The following is a 19,964-nucleotide window of genomic DNA, read 5'->3' as shown; positions in this document are numbered from 1 at the left end:
CCCAATTTTCCAAATGCCTTAGTCTTATACACTAGAAATGACATAATCAAATTCTTAAAATATGATTGGTTTCAGGTTGTCAACACTGTCACGTTTAAATTCAATTGGCTTTCTGTATCTAGATGCTTAGTTTAAATTAATTGGCCAAATTCAAACTTGTTGTCTTGGAAAAAAAATGCTGCCTGGCTGTACTTTACAAAATGTTTCCATTCGGGCACACTCTGTGCACCTGCATTTATAAACTTCCAAGCACAGAGAAAGCACAAGCTCTTAAAGGGACCACGGCACTCATGATCAGTTTTACCAACAAATTCTAACTTCCTGCTGTCCAATTCATGAATGCTGTACCCAACTTTGTAACATTTACTATAACCTTTTTGGCGCTTGTCCATGAACCCTGGCTGCCAGCCAAGAATGAAGAACAAGAGGTGTCCCACTTCAACTCTTAATCTCATCTTGCCTGACTCAAACATGAGTTATTTATTTCTCCTGCCTGTTTGGCCTTTCCTGGTTACTATTTTCCTGACTACTTTCTGGATGCACAGTGGCTCAGTGACCAACACTGCTGCCTTATAGCACCAGGATTTCAGGTTTGATTCCAGCCTCGGGTGGCTGTCTGTGTGGAGTTTGCACATTCTCCCCATGTCTGCAATGGGTTTCCTCTGGGTGCTCCGGTTTCCTCCCACAGACCAAAGATGTGCACATTAGGTAGATTGGCCATGCTAAATTGACCCATAGAGTCCAGTGATGTGTAGGTGCAGAGGATTAGCCATGGGAAATGCAGGGTGGGGGGATAAGGTCAGGGTTTGGATCTGGATGGAATGCTCTTTGGAGGGCTAGTGCAGACTCAATGGACTGAGTGGCTGTTTGCCAAACTGTAGGGATTCTATGACTACAGTGTCAGCATCTTTGTTCCCCTAATAGCTCCGAGGGATCTGGCCTTTTAGTGACTTCTGGATCTCTTTTCCCACTTCAACCTTCTGTCCTGCATCTTCCCACATTCTTTGGATCCTGTCCACACCTGTCCAACGTGGCTCTCTGCTCTAACTATCGGTGTTAAATTAAAATGTAAATGCAGTGCCAATCCCAGGGATGTGATACAATCTCCTGTGACTACACCAAATGATATCAGACATATTTTCAAACTGATAAAGAGGACCCAGGAAATCAGGTTACGATCATTTATTTAAACTTATGTATATAGAGCTAACCTTATCACTGTGAAGTATAAAGCTCACTCTGGTGGGTTACAAAACTATGTATAGATCATTAAAGCATCTCTGTCTCACATTATCTGCATTTTCCCATACTATTTTTAATAGGAGATTGTTTTGTGTGATTTCCACTGTTAAAATATTTGTTCAAACCCTCTACCATTTCCTGGTTTACAATCATTAATTTCTTAGTATTATTCTGTTTACTTTAGCTACACTTTTACTTGTCTGTATATTTATAGAAGCTCTTATTTTCTATTTTTACATTTCTTGCTACTTGTCTCATTTCCATTCTTGGAGTCATACTTTGTTAGTTTGAAAGATTTTCCCAAACTTCTAGCTTACCATTAAACTTTATGTCATTCTATATCTTTTCATTCAATTTGATATCACCTTTAACTTCTCTATTTAGTAATGGCTAAGGAATCCTTTCATAGAGTCTTTCTTTTTCATTAAAATATATATTTGAGATTTAACAAAAATTCTGTAAATATCTGCTACTGCATCTCTACCATTTTACTTTTAAAGCTATTTCCCAGTCTACTTTCGTCAACCTTCTCTTCACACTATTGTAATAGCCTTTATTTTAGTTTAAGCCACTAGTTTTAAACTCTTGCTTCTCACCTTCAAACAGAATGTGAATTCAATTATGTTATGATCACTCATACCTAAAAGATTCTTTACTGTGAGGTAATTATCAATCCTATGTCATCCCAAATTGCCTGGTCTAAAATAGTTAGTTCCATTGAGTGTGGTTATCTAGGAAGCTGTCCTGACTACATTCAATAGGCTCCTTCTCCAGGATTAAAATCATCCGTAATCCTTGCAGTACACCTCTCACACGTGCCCACACCCCACCCACCAAAGTTCTTGATTTATACTTTTCCTGAAGCAGCCTGCTACTAAGGAGCCTATAAAATATATCCATCAGTGACGTCCCCCCACCCACCCCACCTCGCTATTCCTTATATCTACACAAACTAAGTCTATATCTTGACTCTCCAATTCAAGATCATTAATCACATTGGTACTAATCTCATTTTTGATTCCATTTCTTTGTATTTATGCTACCAATTCATTCATCTTGTTATGAATACTGTGTGTATAGTTCTCTGTGATTAGATCTATGCACATATACAGTCACTCTGCTCCCGTATCCTCTCTAGAATTGCCCCCTATATTTTATACTAGCTTTACAGTAAAGGGTTGTTTTATGAAGTAAAAATGATTCATGCACCTTTGGTGCACATATGAACACTAATATTTAGACGTAACTGGGTTACCTTGAGCAGCAAACTTTATTTGCAACATTTAAATACATGACTGTAATGTACCTTCCATTATGCCAAGCAATAAGACCATTATCTTCACACCATAAACATGAACAAATTTGTTACAGATAGTAATAATCAATGTTTTCTAGTTTTTAATGAATTCACATTATGCCTCATATTCTGCACATTCCCAGTGGTAAGTGCTCCTCTTTTGAATGTTCTTTCAATTACCCAGGCCTAAAGCCTGGAATTCCTTTCCTATTTAATTCTCCTTAAAATCATCTCTTTGACCAAGGATTTGTTCATGTTACCTAATATCCCATCCTTTTCATAACTGTTATTTTATTTTGTTCACACAAATGACCTTATGCTGTTTTATTATGTTAAAGCTATCATTATTTATGTAAGCTATTGTTATCATAACCATAAAATTATGGCCATTTCTGCTGGGTGGGTATTTATGTTCCTCAAATAAAACTGAAAATGCTGAAACTACTCAGCAGGGCTGGGAATATCTATGAAGACATTGGGCTGGATTTCCCTCTCCCAGAATTGGGAGATAGGTTTAAATCCAAGACACAATCCTGCTTCTGCCACTAGCCTGCCAGGAAGCAGAACTGACCCAGGAGTCAGGACATTAACCATCATTGAGACTGACAGAATGTGCTATTATAGGTGGAGCAATTCTAGAGGTGGCAGAAAAAAAGGCCCACTTCCTTTTTAACAGTAGCATCTATTTCAGGGTTTAGGGTTTTAAACTAAATAATTGGGGCTAATTTGGGAAGATGTGGTGCATCAAAAGTAGAATCAAGTGAAGTGATAACGACATTATATGGGAAGTGATAAACTGTTTGAAACTGGAAGGGATAGAGAGTACAAATCTAAGAGTTAATCAACAGTGAAATAACTGAACAGAGGCCAGAGGCCAGTGTCCCATCACCAAGTGACCCTTTATTTACTACGGCACAGTACCATTGGCTGTGGCCATCCAGCTTGGAGTCAATCCTGACTCCTGGTTATATTGATCAGCCAAGGCTTCCCTGATTGCTCCAGGTAAACTTCCACAATCAAGAACCTTGTAGTCAACAAGGTCCACCTAGTTCCAATCACTACATCCTTCCCTCCCTAAGTCTGGGGATGGAGGCCTGGTCTTTCGCTTGTAGCTTCTCTTGCAATGTTTTCGCCTCAGGTCCAGTTCCTCTGACTTGGACTCAGACAGTGGCGGCATGTCCCAGACCATGGCCCATCTCACTCATCCAGAACATCTCAGGAGAATTTCTTCCTGTTCTTCTGGTGGTAATGGTATCGAGGCTGCATCCATTTCAGAGTCTGAGGTTTCCTTTAAAGTAGACAGAGAGGGAGCACCTACGGTTTCTGACAGGCTTCTGGCTGTTCTGAGGGACCAGGTATGTTTTGTTCCTGTCCAGTTTGTGAGGTAACAGGTTTCAGGTGATCCACATACTCGTTCAGCACTGTATCCCCTATCTGAACTTTATAAGTCATGGGATCTGACCTCGCATCAACCTCACCTTGTAGCCATGCAGGGCCATTTCCATGGTTCCGGTACCAAGCTTCATTTCCTGAATTAAAGTGTCTTCTCACTTAGAGGAGACAGGTTGCCAGAATTGCGGCTATTTCACCCCCTCCCCAGGTCTGGGAAGATCAGGTTTAACCTGGTGTGGAGTCTTCTCCCCATCAGCAACTCTGCTGGAGCTATCCCTGTAGTTGTGTGAGGGGTGGTCCTATAATCAAACAGAGACCGGGACAGTTTGATATCAAACGAAACTGTAGGCTGCCTCTTTAAGCCTGCCTCCAACGTTTGGACCACTTTTTCCACTAGATCATTGGACAATGGATCGTATGGAGCTGTCCTTACATGCCAAATGCCATTTGACTTTAGGAAATACTCAAATTGCCCACTGGTAAATTACATCCCATTGTCTGTGACCAATACTTCTGGGAGTCCATGTATTGTGAATGATGCTCGCAGCTTCTCAATCGTCATCGCTGAATTTGCCAAGCAAACTGTAGGCACATCCAAGCACTTTGAATAGGCCACCAGACATAACTTCTCGCTAACAGCTTCATTTTGGCAACCCCTGGATGACTGTGGTGGAGTTCAGCCAGTACCTGGCAGTGAATTTTACTCAGGACGATCACTCTTCTTCACCACAGTAATATGCTGTCCCCTACGGTGATCTGGTCTCAGTGCATCCAGAAAGGTTTCAATCTGGGTTGCGATGGCCCTTCTGTTTCCCCTATTACCAGCAGCTGTTTTCGTTTTGCTGGAACAGGATCTTTTGTGTCCACTGTTGGATATTGTTAGTGGTGGCTGGAAGGGGGCCAGAAAGTTTAAAACCAAAACAGACTCTTCCAGGGGAGGCACCACAGATGGAGTATATGCCAGTGGGAGGTGGCTCCAAGCATCTGCATTAATCACTTGGGTTTCTGGATGGTGTTCTAGCTTATACTTGCCTTCCTTCGGTAGCTCTAGCAGTGGTTTGTGATCTGTTACTATGAGAAAGTCCCATCTGTAAAGGTGGAACCTCCTCAAACCAAAGATGACCGCCAACCCTTCCGTCTCTATCTGGTCATATTTGCGTTCAGCATCAGCCAAAGTCCAAGAAGCATATGCTATTGAGCATTCCTCTCTACGCTGAGCCACCAGTGAGCCAGCACTATCCTGATACCGTATTGGGAGGTATCACATGTCAACACCACCTGTTGCTTCTGACCGTAGTGGGCCAACACCTTTGATGAGGTTAGCTGCTTTTTCACTTCGCTAAAGGCTGCTTCTTAGCTACATAACCATTTCCAAGGCTGAACCTTTTTCAATAGCAAATGTAAGGATGCCAGGATAGAGGACAACTTCCATGTGAATTTTCTGTAACAATTCACTAACCCAAAGAAAGACCTAAGCTCTGGTACAGGCATGGGAGCCAAGGCGTTTTCCATGGCCTGCTGGAAAAGGATGCAGGCTGATAATTCCCCAAATGGCAGTCTTGTATATTGCTATAAACCCTTATGGGTGTTAATTGTGGCATACTTCTGCGACTATTCATCCAGTCGCAATTGCAGGTAAGTGTGGCTCACGTCCAGCTTAGTAAAGGACAGCCACCTCCCCGCCAACTTTATCTACAAGTCCTCTATGCGAGGGATCAGGTATTCATCCAGCTGTGAGAAAAGGTTTACCATTTGCTTAAAATCCCCACAAAGGCAAACCAAGACTTCACAATCAGTATGACCGGTGCTGCCCATTCTGCAAACTGCACTGGTTTGAGGATTCCTTCCCTCTCCAGCCTCCTGACTTTTGCCCGCAAGGCAAATGTCACCAGGCGGGCCTTGCAAAGTCTTGGAATGTCTTCCTGGTCATGATGTAAAGTGGCTTTGGCCCTTTTGATAGTCCCAAGCCCTTCTTGAAAAACTCCTTGGTATTTCTCAGCCACTTCTGCCCCATTAGGCTTAGCCTGAGCCTCTTACTAGAATCAGCGATAACTGCACCAATTGCTTCTCATAGGACTTAGTAGGAACTGCAGATGCTGGAGAATCTGAGACAACAAGGTGTAGAGCTGGATGAACACAGCAGGCCAAGCAGCATCAGAGGAGCAGGAAGGCTGACGTTTCGGGCCTAGACCCTTCTTCAGAAATGCTTCAGATTTCTGAAGAAGGGTCTAGGCCCGAAACATCAGCCTTCCTGCTCCTCTGATCCTGCTTGTGTTCATCTAGCTCTACACCTTGTTATCTCTGCTTCTCACAGGAGACTGGAACTAAAGTTGTACCTCAATCTGCAATGGTTGCTCAGTATATGTTCTCACTCTGGCTGAGGTTTTCCGCAAACCTAAGGGTTGGAAACCCAAATGAATCTTGTTAAAGAGAGATTCTGCAACCACAGATACAGCTGCACTGGTATCAACCTCCATGAGAACTGGGTGACTACTTAACCAAACATTAATTTTAATTGCCTCCAATTTGGATGTCACTAAGCAATTTAATTGTTCCAACCCACATGTAGGGGATCTTTCCAAGGTGTGCACTCTACTAGGTACCAGCCTCTGAGTTTTCCTACTCAAGACAGGCCCTGTAGGACTTCTTTACTATCTTGAGTCCACATACTGACAGCAATGACAATGGGGCTTGCTGGCCCAGATCCTGAAGAATCTTGTAGCCACTTGGCCGATGCTCAGCTTTGTTTGTAGGGTTCTGATGTGGGCTGGCCTAGAGTTCCTCTGCTTAGGATGTGCCCTGTGTGAGGCTCTGCCATTGCCTTCACTCAAGTACTGTTCCCCAAGCTTAGCCAGACAGTTGAGGGTGTTCACTTCCATTGAGATATCCTGTAGCTCACATGCTCCACTTACCACATTTTCTAATGACAAAGCCAGTTGTAGTGCCTATTTGAAGTTGGGCCTCAGCTCATAGGCGCTTCTGCATGGTTACGTCATTAATCCCACATACCAAATGGTCTCTCAGCATCTCATTCAGAATTAACCAAAAATCACATGCCTCTGCCAGTTGTCTTAAACTCATCATCCGATATAGATTTCCCTGGTTCTCGAACAGCTGAATAAAACTGATAGTGTCTCAGAATTAGAGGAGGTTTGGGTCATAAAATGCCTTCAACCAACTCTGCCAACTCTTGGAAGGTTTTAAGCATCTGGTGCCTCTGGGTAAGTGAAGCCCCTTTAAACTGAAAATGCTACGGGTCCACAACAGTCAGAAGGATTACTCATTACTTTTTATCTGCCCCAATGTCATTTTCTCAGAAAAAAAATCACATTCTTTCCACAGACTGGGTTCAGTGTTCGACAGCAGGATCAAACGATTCAAGCTTCCCAAATAAAGGCAAGATGCTAGAAATGCTCACCCCAAGTCAAAGATGACAGTTGTGACTGAATATTCTTCAGGCACATCCTGTTTTCTTCTGTCACCACTGAAATAACTGCACAGAGGCTGGTATCCCTTCACCAAATCACCTTTTATTTACTTATGCAAAATACACTGGCCATGGCCAGCCAGCTCCAAGTTAGTCCCCTGAACTGAGGAGGTTCTGACTCCTGGTTATATTGGCCCAGGTAAACAACCCCAATTAATGACCTCCCAGTCAATGAGATCCACCTGGTTCCAATGACTACAGATAAGGCTAAAGGTTGCAAAAATGATATAATGACAAAACTAAAGGTTCCATATCTGTCTATATATAGCATTCAAAATAAAATAGATGAACTGATCGTGCCAATTGAAATAAGTAAGTATAATCTGATAGCAACTACAAAAACATGGATTTGGACCTGAATTTAGAATAGAATCGTAATTTATTGTCACTTGTATTTTTACAAAAAATACAGTGAAAAATGTTTAAGTTGCCATACTCCAACACCTATATCAAAACAAAGTCATAGATAAGAAAAATAAAAAATTAAGACAAACTCGATCTTGGTTCAATTCACGATTGCTGGGTTTAAGAAAAGACAGCATCCATATTCTCCACCTCTGCGGAAAGTTGACACGCCAGACCACTGGGTCGCAAGACTCTGTAGAAGCCACCCCAAGGATCCATCGCTGCCAAAGCCACTGCCCAAGCAAATCATCCACAATGTGCTGCTGGAATCCTGACCACATGTGGTTAGATCCTACAAACAATCTCACTGTCCACAATTTGAAAATGTCCTGCTGGAGCCTACAGCTAACATGCTTATGAAGCTTCTCCATCCAGCTACCAGACCCAGCAGCCCCCTTGTCCTGCCAACTTGTTAGTGGTCGCAGAGCAGATGGACAAACCATTCCCTCATTGCCATGGCTGACTCCGCTCATGCTCCACGAAGTTTGAAGGGTACATGACATTTAGAAAGGTTAGGAAACTTAGAAATTGTGGAGGGGTGGCTCTATTATCTAACAGTCATATGGGCACAACAAAGAGAGATCACCTACATGCAGGAAGTGGGTTGAATGGAAATGATAAACACAATCATACCTTCAGTCCCTTCAACAATTCATTTACATAAATGGTGTTAGTTGCGGCTGCAGAGACTGATTGCTATGGCCACTTGTTACATCTTACTAATCAAAAAAATAAGCCATTTCAGCCCACTCCTGTTAAGTGATTGGGCAAAGATCCACCAAAGTGGAGAATAATGTGGGAAAATATGAAATTATCCACTTTGAAATGAAAAATAGAAAAGAGACATTATCTAAATGGTCTGAGATTGAAGAACTCTGATATGCAGAGGGATCTAGGTGTCCCTGGGCATGAATCACAGAAGATAAGTATGCAGGTCCAGCAAATAATTAGGAAACCTAATACATTTGACTGTTTAAAAGTAAGGAGAATCGAACACCAAGTGTTTGTACAGGGCATTTATGAGACTGCATTTTGGTGACTAAGCACAGTATTAATCTCCGTATTTAAGGAAGGATGTAAATATATTGGAAGCAGTTCAAATAACTCACTAGACTAATTCTTGGAATGGATGTGTTCTGCTTTAAGGAAATTTTAGACAACCTAGGCTTGTGTTACTGGAGTAAGAGGTGATTTAACTGAAGCAACTAAGTTCCTCAAGGGGTCTTGACAGGGCAAATGTTGAAAGAATGTTTCCTCTGATGGAAGAATCTAGAAGTGCATTTAAAAGTTGGGTTTAAAACTTGTTCAAAAATAGGGGTCATCCACTAAAGATGGAATTTTTCCCCTCAGAGGATTGAGAGTCTTTGGAATTATCTTCCTCAAAAGGCAGTGGAAGCTGTGTTCTTGACTGTTGCTAAGGCAGAGGACAATAGGTTCCTGATAAACAAGAGGTGAGAGGTTATTGGGAGGTGGAACGGTGGAGTTCAGCAGTGCACATCAGCAGTTGTCTAATTAAATGGCTGAGCAGACTCAAGGGGCTAAGTGGCCTACTCCTGCTTCTAACTCCTATCTTTCTATGTATAATGAGCATTGCATTAAATATAATTCCAGGTTAGGCCATTTAAAAAGTATACAAATTTGATGGGTATGGGCTGTATTTCAAACGATTAGAAGCTGCACTCTGCAAGCTTGTTTTTACAAAAATGGGCATACTTTTTTAAAAAATAGCTTTAAATGTGTATCATTTTAACAGACCGTAAGCACAGATTGAAAAATATCAATCAAATTTAGTCACGTTAAGCAGTCTAGTTAAAGATATAAGTTTTTTACTTGAAGATATATTTGGAGATAATGGCTATATGCAATAAAGTGAGAATTAGCATTAAACCTGTTAGATTCTGAGGAAAAAAACATTTTTCTTCTCACTACCTCCATCTCATGGTTTTCACCTCACAAAGCCAAACTAAAACCCACCTACTGCTGAATATTGATACCCTATTGAAAATAAAAACTGAAGACAGGCTCTCAATGAACCCCCTGTGATGTAAATTAGCTCCTTAACAGGATGGTGACCTGTTCATGTCATGGTCTCGGAATTAACTGCACAGAGGCCAGTATCCTGTCACCAAGTCACATTTTATTTACCTGTGCACAGTACCACTGACTGTGGGCCAGCCAGCCCAGAGTCAGTCCTCAACAGAGGAGACTCTAAATCTCCTAGACAACAGTGTGAGCTGGAGGAACACGGCAAGTCAGGCAGCATCAGAGGAACAGGAAAGTCGATGTTTTGGGACCCGAAACATCAGCTTTCCTGCTCCTCTGAAGCTGCCTGACCTGCTGTGTTCATCCAGCTCCGGGCTGTGTTATCTCTGACCCAATTTCTGCAGTTCTTGCTAGTTCTAAATCTCCTGTTAATTTTTATTTGAACAGATGAGATTCTAAATCCCCTGTTTAAATCTCCTGTTAATATTGGTTAGCCAGGGCTTTCCTGATTGGCCCAGGTTAACATACCCAATGATGGATCTTGTAGTCAACAAGATTCACCTGGTTCCAATTACTACAGTCTCCCAACCTCATCATCGGGGAAAATACAGAAAGCCAGAGACTGTTCAACTTAGCGACCATATAGTTCATCATTCATCCTACATCCTAGTGCAATTTGAAACAAGAATTTCCATCCTGTTTTCTCCCTATTCAGTTTCTCTGTCTGTAGATGCATTGTTTTGTTTTCCAAATTTCCAATGGGTATATAGTGATGAGCAAGGCTCCCAACCAGTCATGTGAATTTGTTATTTTCATCATATGTTGCCCTTTGCCCCATTTCATCTGTGCTGGTCAAAAACAACAATCTAACTATTCTAATCCCATTTTCCAGCACTTGACCCATAGCCTTGTAGGCCTTGGCATTTGCTAAGAGAGACTTATTCTTCTCTTGTCTCTCTCTTTGCAGAACCTGAAGTGCCCGAGGAACAGTCTGATCCTGAGACAGTGATCTGTGTTCTGGGAATTATCCTGGGAATTATCAGTGCTGTTGTAGGGGTCATCTTACTGATCAAAGAGAGACAGCGGCTGCAAGCTCAGCAACACGGCATCTAGGGGTAAGTACAGGGCACAGAGTCTACGTGCATTATTTGTGCTCCTGGAAGATTCAACATTCATTGAGTTATGCACACAAGAGAACTATGTACAACCAGAGTGAAGGCTCAACCAGACTATTCCTGACTGTTAGTTACTGCTCTCCTGCAGCAACATACAGAGATATGGACAAGCTGAGAATAGATTTTTTATACCCATGTTAACACGTGACAGATGAAGAGTTAGTCGTTGGATAAGGTGCTGAACTCAACGCCAATAACAGTGAAATAATGTTTGGCTGAGAGTCCAAACTCTCATTACAGGATTAACCTTATACCCAGCAGCTGGAGAGTTGTGTTGACTTTTCTTGATTGACATTAACATGAGATTCTAATCTGCTACTTTTTCTGCGATCAATTTTGTCAATGCTTCAGTAATAATTGCACAGAATTAAGAGGCATTAAGCACAAACAGCTTCTGTTATTGATACTTTAATAGTTTAGTTGATTGACACTTTTATAGGATTCCAGCAATGATATTTTGTTTTTAAGGTTATGAAAGCATACTTTACTCAGCAGCTCCACAAATGCCATATTTACTGTAGTGTTTATTGGTTCTGTACAGAATGTATACTGGGTGAATGGGTGTGGATGGGTGATGAGTTTGCACAGAGGGTGTGAGAGAACATTGGGGTTGGTGGCGGTCACAATTTCTAACTGGGTTACCATGAAAGTTATCAGGGGACATTGGAGTGGATGGGCTGTCTAAATTAGTATTGTGTTGGCATGTAGGTGATAAAGGGTCTTACAGCATGATTTGGCAATGAGTCGAAATGGGGGTTATAAGGTACCACAGCGCTGAATGGGCTTCATGACTTGGCACTGAGTGTGAAATGTTTGAGGAGGTAATGGAGTATGAGGGCTATAAGATAAAGTCCTAAAGAATCAAGGTGGGCCTTTGGTCAGTTTGCCTTGGTACTCCGCTACCTCTGTGTCTGATCAGCTTCTGGGGCAATGAGCAAATATATCCTGCTCTCCTTCCATTCTCCCCAACCCTGTACTCTTCAGCAACTGATCAGGTTTTCCTGATGCAGCCCCAAATCGTTCCTTATGGTCATCTTTATCAGATAGACATGGAGGTTTTATTGGGAGCATTGTACTGTCCAATCAAAATCCACCTTCAGCTGCAATTTCACAATGATATTTTGACTTCTTTAGGTTAAATCCTACATCGATAAGTTCCATGTTTCTTATATGTTTTCAAATAAATGTTACTTATGGCATCAGCTGCTCTGTACTTCAAAAAGAAGCAAACTCAGATACCATCAATTATTGAGATAACAAGGTATAGAGCTGGATGAACACAGCAGGCCAAGCAGCATCAGAGGAGCAGGAAGGCTGATGTTTCGGGCCTAGACCCTTCTTCAGAAAAATTTTTCTGCTGTGGGTTGACCCACAATGCTAATAGGGGGGGAATTCCAGGACTTTGACCCAGTGACAGTGAAGGAACGGCAATATATTTCCAAGTCAGGACGGTAAGAGTCTTGGAAGGGAACTTGGAGGTGGTGGTGTTCCCATATGTCTGCTGCTCTTGTCCATCTAGATGGAAGTGGTCATGGGTTTGGAAAGTGCTGTCTGAGGATCTTTGATGAATTTCTGCAGTGCACCTTGTAGATAGTACACATTGCTGCTACTGAGCATCGGTGTTGGAGGGAGTGGATGCTTGCGGATGTAGTGCCAATCAAGTCGGTTGCTTTATCCTGGATGGTGTCACACTCTTTGAGTGTTGTTGAAGCTGCACCCATTCAGGGCAAGTGGGGAGTAGATGTAGACAGGCTTTTGGAAGCCAGGAAGTGAGTTTGCAGGTGATGTCTGCTGCCCTTGTCCTTTTAGATTATGATGGTCGTGGGTTTGGAAGATGCTAACAGCATTAATAGTTGAGTTACTGCAGTGCATGTTTTAGATCAGGGCTTCCCAAAATGGGGGTCAGATCCCCAAGTGGAGTCACAAGCTGGAACGACACCAAGGGTAATGTACTGTCCCACTCTCAAACATATTTTCACTTCATCCCTTGCTTTCACAGCTCTTTTCTTTTCCTTCTGCACTCTTACAATTCTAACCAAGGAGTTGCAATACTTTTAAAGGCTTGACATGCAGTCTCAGTGGGATAATGTTGAGAATTTAACATTGCCAATCCACCTAACCTACACATCTTTGGATTGGAGGGAACTAAAGCAAACCCACACAGATACAGGGAGAATATGCAAACTCCACACAGACAGTCACCTGAGCCACCGTGCTGCGAAAAGATTAAATGTTGAAGGTAGTTGTGGAAATAGATTAAATTAGATTTATTGTCACATTGTGACCCTATATGTTGGGTGGCACAGTGGTTAGCACTGCTGCCTCACAGCACCAGGGACTTAGGTTTGATTCCACCCTCAGGCGACTATCTGTGTGGAGTTTGCACATTCTCCCTGTGTCTGCGTGTGTTTCGTCTGAGTGCTCTGGTTTCTTCCCACGGTCCAAAGATGTGTAGTTAGATGGGTTGGCTATGCTAAATCGCCCGTAGTGTCCAGGGATGTGTAGCTTAGGTAGGGGGATCTAGGTGGGATGCTCTTTGGCATGTTGGTGTGGACTTGATGGGCCGAATGGCAAGCTTCCACACTCTAGGGATTCTATGACATGTACTGAAATAAAGTGAAAATTATTGTTTTCCATGGTATTTGCGAAGAGTCACCACTCTGGCACTATTTTGGATCTCTGTTTGTGTTGCATGTTATTACTGCAAGACCTTTGGCATTTTAGGTTCAGCAGTCCAATTTTTCTGTTTCTCTAGTTGTTTCGTTCCATATCACACACTCAGCTGCAGCTTCTTTGGCTCATCCTACCTTTTGGAGACACAGAGTCATAGAGCTGCATAGCAGAGAAACAAACCATTTGGTCCAAATCGTCCAAGCCAACCAGATTTCCTAAATTAATCTAGTCCCATTTGCCAATATTTGGCCCATATCCCTCTAAACCCTTCCTATTCATATACCCATCCAGATGCCTTTTAAATGTTGTAATTGTACCAGCCTCCACCACTTCCTCTGGCAGCTCATTCCATACACACACCACCCTCTGCATGAAAATGTTGACCCTTGGGTCCCTTTTATATCTTTCTCCTCTCACCTTAAACCTATGTCTTCTAGTTTTGACACCCCCACCCCAAGGAAAGAACTTTATCTATTTACGCTATCCATGCTCCTCATAATTTTATAAACCTTTATATGGTCACTCCTCAGCCACTGACACTCCAGGGAAAATAGCCTCAGACTATTCAGCCTTTCCCTATAGATAAAACCCTCCAACCCTGACAAATCGTTGTAAATCTTTTCTGAACCCTTTCAAGTTTTACAACATCCTTCCTACAGCAAGGAGACCAGAATGGAATGCAGTATTCCAGTAGTGGCCTAACCAATGTCCTGTACAGCCGCAACATGACCTCCCAACTCCTACACTCAATGAACTGACCAATAAAGGCAAGCATACCATACACCTTCTTCACTATCCTGTCTACCTGCAACTCCACTTTCAAGGAACTATGAACCTGCACTTCAAGATCTCTTTGTTGAGCAACATTCCCCAGGACCTTACCATTAAGTGTATAAGTCCTGCCCTGATTGCCTTTACAAAATGCAGCACCTCATATTGATGTAAATTAAACTCCATCTGCCACTCCTTGGCACATTGGCCCATCTGATCAAGGTCCCGTTGTACTCTGAAGTAATCTTCTTTTCTATTCATTACTCCACTAATTATGGTGTCGTCTGCAAACTTACTAACCATACCTCCTATGTTCACATCCAAATAATTTATATACATGACAAAAAGCAGTGGACCCAGCACTGATCCTTGTGACACACCACTGGTCACAGGTCTCCAGTCTGAAAAGCAACCCTCCATCACCAACCTCTATATTTTACCTTTGAACCAGTTCTGTATCCAAATGGCTGGTTCTCCCTGTATTCCATGTTTATCTAACCTTGCTAACCAGTCTACCATGAGGAACCTTGTCGAACGCCTTATTGAAGTCCCTATAGGTCACGTCCACTTGTCTGCCATCATCAATCTTCTTCGTTACTTCTTCAAAAAACTCAGTTAAGTTGGTGAGACTCGATTTCCCACGCACAAAGCCATGTTGACTATCCCTAATCAGTCCTTGTCTTTCCAAATACATGTAAATCCTGTCCCTCAGAATTCCTTCCAACAACCCATTTACAATCGAGGTCAGGTTCACTGGTCTATAGCTCCGTGGCTTTTCCTTACCACCTTTCTTAAATAGTAGCACCACGTTAGCCAATCTCCAGTGTTCTGGCACCTCATCTGTGGCTATCGATGATACAAATATCTCAGCAAGTGAAAGTTCTAGGGTACACCTGATCAGGTCCCGGGGATTTATCCACTTTTATGTGTTTTAAGACATCCAGCACCACCTCTGTAATATGGACACTTTTCAAGATCTCACTATTTATCTCTCCACATTCTCTAGCTTCCGTATCCTTCTCCACAGTAAACACTGATGCAAAATATTCATTTACCATCTCCCCCGTCTCTGCGGTTCCATACACAGGTGGCCTTGCTGATCTTTAAGGGGCCCTATTCTCTCCCTAGTTACCCTTTTGTCCTTAATGTGTCTGTAGAATCCCTTTGGATTCTCCTTAACCCTATTTGCCAAAGATATCTCATGTCCTCTTTTTGATCTCCTGATTTCCCTCTTAAGTATACTCCCACTGCCTTTATACTCTAAGGATTCACTCGATGCCTGTTCTCTATACTTGACATATGCTTCCTTCTTTTTCTTGACCAAAATCTCAAATTCTCTAGTCATCCAGCATTCCCTAGACCTACCAGCCTTGCCCTTCACCCAGACAGAACATATCTCTGGACTCTCGTTGTCTCATTTTTTAAGGTATCCCATTTTCCAGCTGTTCCTATACCTGCAAAGAGCCTCTCCCAATCGACTTTTGAAAGTTCTTGCCTAATACTGTTAAAATTGGCCTTCCTCCAATTTAAAACATTAACTTGCGGACAAGGCCTATCCTTTTCCGTAACTATTTTAAAACTAATAGAATTATGATCACTGGCCCCAGAGTGCTCTCCACTGACACCTTAGTCACTTGCCCTGCCTTACTTCCCAAGACAAGGTCAAGTGTTGCTCCTTCTCAAATAGATACATCCAGTCAGCGAGATAGAAACTAAGAAACCTTTCTTTGTTCGTAGAGTTTCTCAACTAATCAGTCTTACAGTGCTTTCTAATCAACCTGTTCAATTATGACACATCTCTGGAGCAGGTGATACTTAGACTTGGGCCTCCTGGCTCAGAAGTATGAACACCATCACTTTAGCACAACAGCCCTTTGCTTCTCAGCCTTAGTTTTCTTTAACTGCTGCAGCAAATGTACCCCGAAGGATGCATGTTTTGGATATTTTCTAACCAACCTTTTCAGGTAGGACTTGAAGTTACTACTCAGTCTTACAGCTGTTTCCACATACCAGTCCCTTCAGACCAGCCCAGTCAATTAGTTAAGCCCAATCCTCGCTTAACTACTTGCTATAATGACATGTAGCTCTGGGTAGAGCACCTGTTATGCCACTCTTGTGCTGGACATTCTGATGACATGTCCTATTCACCTCATCTGATGGGACATATGTGGGATTTGGAGAATGCCAATGTTAGCTTGTTTGTATTCGCACTTCTTTGCAAGAGAAGCCTAAGACAGTGTTGATGTTGTTGTTTTAGGGCAGCATAAATCAGCTTATATGAAGTTTAAAATTCCTGCATAATTTTAGTTCATGTGCATTTGTCAGAACATCTGCAGATCTGTAACAGCAACTTAGCTCCAGGTTTTGCTTCTCTGGATTTCAGGAGATTTGGACCAATGTCTTCGCCTCTGATGTCAGACCTCTTTACAAAGCCTCCTTGAGTCTTTTTTTGTTCAATGATACCAAATTTGATTGGACAGGTAACACTCACAAACCAATTGAATTTAATTGAGGCTGTATCTCTACCGTAAACATGAGGGTATGATGACTCTTTAGGAGCCAATGAACCTTTAGGGATTGATGATCCCTGGAAAAGGTCACGCTAGGCTGTCAAGGTGTAACTGTGTGCTTAGCAGATTGTACATAAAGAGTGAGTGTGCCTTTTGGCTACAATGTTGGCACATGAAGTTTGTTCAGTTACATATCTATCTTTGCCAATCAGTAACCTGAAGTGATATTTGTGTATATGGAGAAAACTGATGCTAAATACACAATGATTTTGTTGGTCTAATCTAGTTATGTGGATGGCTGTACTGAAACCTATGGTATAACTTTTCTCTCTCTGGCTAGAGAACAAACTGTCTATTTCACCAGAGATGGCAGTCAGTAGGGAGGTACTTGAGATGGGGGACTGCAGAGTGTGATCTTACAACAAGTGGTGGTTTCATCTATTCCATGCAGTGATATTGCTTAGATAGTATTTCTCATTGTCACCTACTTACCAATAATTCCTATATCCAAAACCATGATAAACCCAGTTACTGACAAAAGGAATGAGCAGGTAATGTAATGAGAAATCAATGTATTCAGTTTTGCTGGCGTTTTTGTGATCATGTTTTTGTCTTCAATTTAGGTGGAAGGCAGGAAATGCTTCACCGCACCATGTCTCCTCATCGCTGCAATGTGTCCTCTTGTTGCTCCATGTTCTCTCATCACATTGTACGTTCTTGTTGTCGCAAAATGTTCTCTCAGTGCTTGGTGTGAACCAGCAGTGAACTACAACTGCTTGGATTGACACAATTACGTCTTTAGAATTCACGATATTTTAATATAATCTTTTCAAAGAGAAATTTTTTGTTAGAAATGAAGTGTCTCCTGTTCTTGTGCCAAATGAACACTGTAAGTTCATCAAGTGCTGTCACAGATTTAATTAAAATTACACAAATCTCTGGACTAATAGTTTGGGTGTTGTAGTTTTAATTTTACCATCTTGTCCCAATAGTCTGTCCTCCGCAATGCTGTGTCCAATTCTACTTAATGTGTTTAGCAGGTTACAAAGCTCCCTATGTCGTGGGTCCAAATGTTAACTCAGAACAAAGTCCAGTTGTTTGAACAAGTTGAGCATCAAATCATCCACTTCCTCAACCCAGCTGAACATCTGGAAGACTAAGTCAAAGCCTCATGCTCCCAGGAAACAAAATAACATTGTCAAGAAACCTCAGATAATTCACAGGGAGGAGGCTTCTGATCACAAAAGGTGTACAGCAATGGCAGAGGAGACCTAACTGTTTCCTATAGTGGCAGGAGGTAGAGTAGCAGTTTACAGGGGAAAGTTTTTTCAGTTCATTCACGGGATGTCGGACCTGTGCAGCACTGACTGGCCATCCCTAGGTGCCCTTGAGAAGTTGATGGTGAGCTGCCTTTTTGAACTGCTGCAGGTAGACCCACAATGCCCTTAGGGAGGGAATACCAGGATTTTCACCCCGCGACACTGAAAGAACGATGATATATTTCCAAGTCAGGGTGGTGAATGCATTGGAGGGGAACTTGGAGTTCTCTATTTTTAATGTTTCCATTTATTATGTTTACTATCAGTATTCATCTCATCTTCTATTAACGGCTTTGGCATCCAGTGGAAGACGTCTTCTTCCGGCCCAGGATCGGCAATGAGTGGATTTCAGTGGCTGCTGTGGATGGCCTGCATCAGAAGGACCTTCCGGCCTAATATTCCAGCAGTCCGCATGGCGATCTCATCCTGGGTGGCAATCTCAGACTGGCATAGTGATCTTCTTTGACTCTTCCCAAACTCAGGAGCTGTTAATTGAACTGACATGAACTTTGTCTTAATTTTTTTTCTTCTTATCTATGACTTCTGTGATTAATATAAATGTCATGGTATGGTGACTTAAACACTTTTACTATATTTTTTGTAGAAATACATGTCACAATAAATTGCAAAAAAATGGGGCTGCTGTTCTCATGTAACTGCTGCCCCTGACGTTCTAGATGGAAGTGATTGTGGGTTTGGAAGGTGCTGTCTGAGGATCTTTGGTTACTTTCTGCAGTGCATCTTATAGATAGTACACGCTGCTGTGTTGGTGGTCCCAATCAAGCATGCTGCTTTGGCTTAATAGAATCCCGACAGTGTGGAAGCAGGCCATTTGGCCCATTGAGTCTACACTGACCTTCCAAAGAGCCCTCCACTCACCCTATCCCTACAACCCTGTATTTCCCCTTGGGTAATCCACCTACACATCTCAGGACACTATGGGCAATTTGACATAGCCAATTCACCTAACCTGTACATCTGTGGGAGGAAATGGGAGTACCTGGAGGAAACCTATGCAGAAACATGGAGAATGTGCAAACTCCACACAGTTGTCCGAGAATGGAATTGAACCCGGGTCCCTGGCTCTGTGAGGCAGCAGTGCTAACCACTGAGGCACCATGTCACCCTCTGGAAGGTGTCAAGCTTCTTGGGTGTGGTTGGAGCTGCACCCACACAGATGATTGCAGAGGGTTTTATCACACCCTGTAGATAATGGAGATACTAAGAACTGCCGATGCTGGAATTTTTTTCTGAACAAGAGTCCCAACCCGAAACATCAGCTTTCTTGCTCCTCTGATGCTGCCTGGCCTGCTGTGCTCCTCCAGCTCCACACTGTAGATATTGGACAAGCTTTTGGGGGTCAGGAGGTGAGTTACTCACTGCAGTATTCCAAGCTTCTGATTTGCTGTTGTAGCTACTATGTTTATGTGGTAAGTCCAGTTGAGTTTCTGGTCAATAGTAACTGCAAGGACATTTGATAGTGGGGGATTCAGTGATGGTAACACCATTGAATATCAGGGAGTGTGTGTGGCACAAATGTTACTTATCACTGTCAGCCCAAGCCTGGACTCCAGGTCTTGTTGCATTTGAACATGGACCTGCATCAGTGTCTGAGGAGTTGCAAATGGTACTAAACGTTGTGCAATCATCAGTGAACATCCCCACCCCTGACCTTATGATGGAAGGAAGGTCATTGATGAAGCAGCTGGA

At 42.4% G+C, this 19,964-nt stretch overlaps 1 protein-coding gene across 1 annotated transcript in view; it reads left to right on the top strand.

Annotated features, from left to right (window-relative positions):
* Positions 1 to 18,892, top strand: part of LOC109923908 (RLA class II histocompatibility antigen, DP alpha-1 chain-like) — a 49,272-nt gene extending 30,380 nt beyond the window's left edge. The window contains exons 4-5 of the mRNA XM_048616905.1: positions 10,774 to 10,921; positions 17,559 to 18,892. Of these exons, the coding sequence (XP_048472862.1) occupies positions 10,774 to 10,919 (146 nt within the window). The 3' untranslated portion in view covers positions 10,920 to 10,921; positions 17,559 to 18,892. The remainder of the gene's footprint in view (positions 1 to 10,773; positions 10,922 to 17,558) is intronic.
* The last annotated feature ends 1,072 nt before the right edge of the window (positions 18,893 to 19,964 follow it).

This window comes from Rhincodon typus, chromosome 35, assembly GCF_021869965.1.
Source record: "Rhincodon typus isolate 14 chromosome 35, sRhiTyp1.1, whole genome shotgun sequence".
NCBI lineage: Eukaryota > Metazoa > Chordata > Chondrichthyes > Orectolobiformes > Rhincodontidae > Rhincodon > Rhincodon typus.
This window is presented reverse-complemented; position numbering and strand designations above follow the sequence as displayed.